This window comes from Vigna unguiculata, chromosome 9 (genome assembly GCF_037176805.1).
Source record: "Vigna unguiculata cultivar grain cowpea cultivar isolate G323 ecotype 2 chromosome 9, ASM3717680v1, whole genome shotgun sequence".
In the NCBI taxonomy this organism is placed as follows: Eukaryota; Viridiplantae; Streptophyta; class Magnoliopsida; order Fabales; family Fabaceae; genus Vigna; species Vigna unguiculata.
In genome coordinates, this window is record NC_140800.1 from 250,045 (window position 1) to 256,160 (window position 6,116).

Genomic DNA, 6,116 nt, shown 5'->3' on the forward strand with positions numbered 1-6,116 from the left:
AATATAACTATAAATATAACATCAACCAGAACTGCATTCCTTGTCATATAAATATTGATCTATATCAATCATCATTTCAAAATAGAACATAAATTAAATAAGTCATTATGGCTTAAATAGAACGTCATTGTTATGATGCATGAGCTAAAAATGATATAATTGGGAGGGAGGGTGTGTGAAATATTTTGATAATTGATGATATTTTTTCACTTTGAATATTTTGTTAGAGTTTAAGCATATTAAATATGGTTATTGAAAGGAGTATAATTATTTGAAGTGTTTGGTACTTTAATTTCCAGCGGTTTGAATGAGTTCACATGGACATTGAAAGCAGAAACGGATCTGAAATACCCTTAACATTTGGATAGAAAAGCATCAGAGGTTCAATTGTGTACCTAAAAGAAACTCCTACTCCTAGTCTCTCTTATATTTTGCTTTTAATTACTACACTCTGCAAATCACGTTCCGTTTAATCTCTCCTTTTTATGCCATGAACAGTCTATTTCTAATAAATGTGAGATTAATATTCAAACCTAGGGCTACTTTAACCATAATCTGAACCAATCTCTTTCATCAAATTCAAAATAAACATAAATCAAACATATATACATGCATACTTTTATATATATATATATATATATATATATATATATATATATATATATATATATATATATGTGTGATAAAATGCATTTACTGCTGTGATCCTCAAAGCAAAATCCATCAAATTGGATATAAATGACAAAAGAATATACGATCAAAATCTACGAAGTAAACTGTTTTTTTCATTGTTGTTCAAAAGTTTGTAACAGTAATTGTACCTATGACTAAAGTAAAATACAAAATGGTATTTAAGCAACCAGTGGCTAATGAACTTAGACTATTGTGCTAAAGAGTAGTCAACTAAACATCAAAATCCAGAGAGAGAGAGAGTGATATCTATCTACAGTACTTATAAGGAGCATGAGAGAGTAGAAATAAGAATAAAAAGAGAAAATTTAGTTTGGAGAAACATCGAGATACTTACTCTTTTAATACGTGGAAGAAATCTACACTGATACACTTGTGGTTGTCCAAAGCTTATTGCTGTTTCTGAATTGGAGAGAAGAGAAGAAAGTTCAGAGAAGATATAAGAAAGAGGGCCGGAGAAGAAAGAGTAACTACTCATTAAATATAACATCAATAGCATAAGAAATAATGAAAAAAGTAACCACAGATATAAATGAAACTTTGAAGAAGAATATAATTTATTCACCATTTTTTACAGCTGTACAACTTTCTGCTCTTTTATCAGTAAGCGAAAATGCCTAACTAAGCAGCTGCAGAAGCATCAGTGTTGTGAAGCGCATCAACCCAACAAGGCTAACAGAATCACTGGAGGATACAACAAAGCAACAAGCTTTTCTGTGTATCATTAAATGCAGTGAACGGAAAGAGAGAGAGTACATATGTAACAGTATATACCAATGCAATAAAAAAAGGGGACAGCAACAGTATATATATTATATATATAAATATAATATGATAAATTATAAATATAATATATTATATGTGTTGCATTATACACAATTGAAGTTCTAGCTAATGGAGATCTCATATTCCATCTCTTGGTCTTGAAACGATTTTTTTGTTTTCATTTCCTTTGAGACTGGAATTCCAGCTAATTAACTCTTCGTGCAGTTCAGTTCATACCAAAAAGTTCAAACGCTAACTTATACCTGCTGCTAATATATTACTACTGATTAGGAGTAGGAGAAAGAAGAATATAAAGAAAGTTTGGGAGCTCTTTCCTTTGTAGCAAGCTGGCGAGAGAGAAATATAGAGAAGAGAGAAAATTAAGTAAAGAAAAAACAAATGCCGCAAAAGAGAGGGTAGCTAGCCCAACTAACTCCGAAACTGCATCTTCTCCATTCATTATTGGTGGATGATGGATATGTTGAATTTATTTTGATGACTACTGCTGATACTGCAAGGAGGGATCCAAATCAAACAGCAGAGAAGTTCCGGTTCCGCCTTTGTGATCACCGAACCTTGCTGAAGAAGAAAGGGGTTCTTCATGGGGCATCCTCAGGCGTTGCTGGAGAGACGAAGAAGAAGGAACTGAATTTCCCACTGCGACATGCGCTGCCGAACCCAAAGACAACCCTTTGGAATCTTCACCGGAAGAGGCACACTCCATGTTCACCCCAAATAGCCTGAGTCGTTTTCCACTACTTGGGGTAGAACTACCACCCCCACTCGACATGCCACCATGCCCATGCCCATGGCGATGATTATGATGACCGACGTTGACCGGCACCGAATCGATGATCATGGGCACAATGTTATTCCCTCTGCCTGCCAAGTTTTGATCAGCAGCAGTACCCATCGGCACGGAGGACCTGAGGTAATAGAGTGAGCCAGGTCCAGATCCGGAATTATGGTCGGCATAGTTGCTGTGATGATGGGCGGAGGCAGTGGCAGTGGCAGCGGCAGCACCGTGAGCATGAGCATGACCAAGGTACTGGTGTTGGTGCTGAAAAGTGAAGAGGTTGTTGTAATTGAGGTGGTGAAAGTGATGATCGTGGTGGTAGCGGGGTGGGACGATGGGGGAGGTGGCGGGAAGAGAGTACCATCTGATAGAGGGAAGAAACAAAGGGGAGGCGGAGGGATCAGAGGGGGGATGGGCATGATCGGTTCTTCTCCTCCAATCTATGTACAATCTATGTCTATACATATCGCCAAGGCCACGCTGGAAAGAGACAATGTCACCTGCATCCAGCTTCTTCTCCTTCACAAAACGGCTCCACCCTTTTGTCATCACATAGCTCTGGCTGCTGTTCCAATACGAATATCTGAACCGCCACACCTTCCCATTCCGGTCCTCGAAATTCAGGAGCAGACCCTTCTCGTTCGACGACGAATCAAGGGGGAAGTACTTCTCCGCGTGCTGCTTCGGTATCACCAGCCTGTTCAGCTTCCCCACATCGCTCGGTGTCACCACTTTGTCAAACATGTGTTCTTTCTCCACTACTTCCTTCGTGTTTGAACAGGTTCCGTGACCCTCATGATGATGTTGATGATGATGTTCATGCTGTTGCTGTTGTTGGTGATGGTGATGATGATGATGAACCGCTCCTCCTCCTCCTCCTTGTTGCAAATTTCCCTCCCCTTCCTCTTCCTTGCTGCTCCCCAGTGACAACTCCATCAGGTCCAGCTTCTTTCCAAAATTGGATGCGGCATCTTGGTGGTGGTGTAACCCTAATTCATGGGGAGTGGGTGAGGTGTTAGTGGCGTAGAGAGATTAACGATGGTTCCCCAACCGTGGATTTTGAAGGTGTGGGGGCATATTTAATACATGAAGAAGAATTGAAGAAGATGAGGATGGTTAATTAAAGAGATGAGTTAATTAATTTGTGGTGGATCGATGAAGAAATTAAAAGGGGTAATAAGGAAATAGAGCTAGCTTACTGCTGCTTTCCGGTTCTCTTGTGATACCAATAATCTCTGTCACTTCCTCTTCCTCCTCTTCCTCCCTGCTATCAGAATAAGTGCCTTTAACTTGTTGTATCAAGTCCATGGAGTTATGGCTGACCTACCTTGAATTCTGTTAATAATAACCTCTGGATCTCAGGAAAAACAATGGAAAAAGATAGAAAGAATAATAATAATAATAATAATAATAAATGAAATGATTAGAATAAAGCGATCGAAGAAAGTAAGAGGGCAGGAAAGTAAAATAAAAAAGAAGAAATCTGAGAAGAAACAGAAAAGTGGGGGGATTAAAAAGACTTAATGAGATTAAATTGAAGGTTGGCATGACATAGCCGTAGTAGCATGGGGAAGAAGATATTTTACCCAGATTGCTGAGGCTCTAAAGAAAAACAAAAGCAGACTCTCAGTACACAAAAATTAAAACCGTCGGTGCCTTCATATTTGACCACAACACTCCAAATCCAAACCCTAAAGAAAGACAAGCCATGAAATGGAGAATTGAAAAAGGGGTGGTGTTATTGTTATATACTGCTGCTGACCTATAAAGCATAATATGATGAGAAGTTAGATCCAGAGAGAGAGAGAGAGAAAAAAAGAGTGAAGTCGTGTGGATTTTAGCTATAAGTATAGTTACCTCACAAGAAGGTTCTTTACAAGTAGGAAAAGAAGCAAAAAAATTTGTTGCAACCCAGTTTTATTCGTGGGAGAGAGAGAGAGAGAAAGGTAGATAGAAAGGATTACTACACTTACGTGGGGGCCATGAATAATGTGCCTATTGTGGTCATGTGAGCAACTTGTCGTTTTCATCATATTTGGTATAATCTGTACAGTACATATGCTTCTGGGTTGAGACCAAAAGCCCAGTTGTTCCAGAAGCAATCACCTTAACTTAACTCTGTTAAATCTAGCTTTCACACTCATTTTCTTAACAAATCCTACAAAGCAACGCAATGATATCCTTTAATTTATCTCGTGGCAGCTCACACACGAGTACGGGCTAAACTACATGGCTCTACCTAGTTGTAGCAGAGAAAATGGCAATGGCATAATGGCATAATGGAGAGAGAGAGAGAGAGAGATGATAGAGTAGTGTACACTTATTTTATTTTTTTTCTTTTTTTTGACTTTTAGTGTCATTGATTGAGTGTGTTGTGGATGGTCCCCGGGTGAAAGGTAAGAAAAGGAAAAGCAAATGGCTAAACTATGAGAAAATGAAAACAGACCACCCTGCCCTGCACTGCACCCTCTCTCCTGCCACTGTTTTCTCTCTCAATAATATATAAATAAATAAAACTTCTTCTTCTCTTCCCTTCAACTCATTGCTGTCCTTATAAACAATCAATATTAATTCCCCCTCCATTGTTTACTAAAGCAATTCAGTTCATTCATGGAAACTATCTTTCTCTTCCAACCCAACTCCAAGGACCCTTTTGCCCTACCTTTCTATCTTTTTTCTCTATTTCATTTTTCAAATCATAATCTTCATACAATTAACACCTTTATATTATATGCATGTCTTTACTTTATTATTCCTATATTAAAACTTCAATCATTGGTTAATGTAAGCAAATTGTATTTTCTGTAATGCTCTCACTCTTCGAGACTGATACCTTGAAATGTGAAGAGATATATATTATTATAACCCTTGTGGGTTAATGGTTAACCGTTAGTAGTGTATATAAGGTCGTTGGCTAATTCAATATAGTAAATTAGACAACTCTAATGCAATTTCCTATAATCATGTATATATATATATAGTTTACTAATTTTACTTAACGAGATTACTTATATGAACAGAAGAAACCATTAAATTTAACTTTAGGTGACAACACTGGTATTAAAATTGTATGCAGAGTGCTTTAATTATCCCGTGTACAAACTACACACGGTTTATTCAACACAGATTGTTTTAATACATTTATTAAGATAAAGTTGTTTTTGTTATGTTAGGCTAAAGTTTGTAAAGTTGCTTGGCCATTTTAGGTTTCATTTTTTAATGGAATAGTGACATTGGTTTCTCCTAAATTCTTTTCTTTTAGTCCGATTTTTCTTTTAATTTTTTTTTTACCACAATGTTTTAAATATCTGACACTGTCAAATAAAATCGAACACATGAACATAAATGAATAAAATTGGTACCATATGTTTATATATAAAATTTATTTATTATGGCTATGTAATTTAATCATTCATGGTTTTTATTTATTTATTATACGTTTAGTTCTCTTGGAGGATTTGTAAAGCATAAATAAACACAAAAGGGTTGAACCACATGTGATTTAAAAAAGCATTTCACAAATCTTTCTTAGAACATATTTGGTTAACAATCAAATGTTTCGTCTCTCCTTAAAACCAGTTGTCTTAAAGAAAATTTAAGTTTTCAACAAAAACAGAATAAATTCTTCCTTTTAAAATAGTAAATGTGTGTATATATCACTAGAAATTAATGCGAAATCAATAATAGAAGTAGGGATCAAACATGATATTTAATTTCGGAATTTACAAAGGAATATAGTTCGAAAATCAGCACTCTTATTTATGAATATTTCAAAACTGAAAAAAAAATCCATAAAACTATATACGAGAGATTGTTTTATTATCTTCGCATTACATTTACAATATGGCAGGATAATATTATGAGT

At 36.2% G+C, this 6,116-nt stretch overlaps 1 protein-coding gene across 4 annotated transcripts; it reads right to left on the bottom strand.

Annotated features, from left to right (window-relative positions):
- Positions 1–1,517: 1,517 nt before the first annotated feature.
- Positions 1,518–4,462, bottom strand: NGA1 (AP2/B3-like transcriptional factor family protein). 4 transcript variants are annotated; one of them, XM_028045916.2, is made up of 4 exons: positions 4,109–4,225; positions 3,838–4,013; positions 3,451–3,586; positions 1,518–3,240 (listed from the first exon to the last, which is right to left on the bottom strand). In XM_028045916.2, exons 3-4 carry the CDS (start codon positions 3,557–3,559, stop codon positions 1,955–1,957), a joined length of 1,395 nt encoding a protein of 464 aa, XP_027901717.1. In that variant the 5' UTR covers positions 3,560–3,586; positions 3,838–4,013; positions 4,109–4,225; the 3' UTR covers positions 1,518–1,954. The 4 variants fall into 4 exon arrangements, with proteins under 4 accessions (XP_027901717.1, XP_027901720.1, XP_027901716.1 ...); XM_028045919.2 differs by lacking the exon at positions 3,838–4,013 and having other exon boundaries at positions 4,225–4,462; XM_028045915.2 differs by lacking the exon at positions 4,109–4,225 and having other exon boundaries at positions 3,838–4,071.
- Between the last annotated feature and the right edge of the window lie 1,654 nt (positions 4,463–6,116).

Bases quoted from the DNA above. Each gene is read 5' to 3' on its own strand.
- NGA1 (XM_028045919.2), bottom strand. From the start codon at position 3,559: ATGGACTTGATACAACAAGTTAAAGGCACTTATTCTGATAGCAGGGAG. The intron at 3,241-3,450 runs GTAAGCTAGCTC...CCCATGAATTAG, and splicing joins AAGAGAACCGGAAAGCAGCA to GGTTACACCACCACCAAGAT.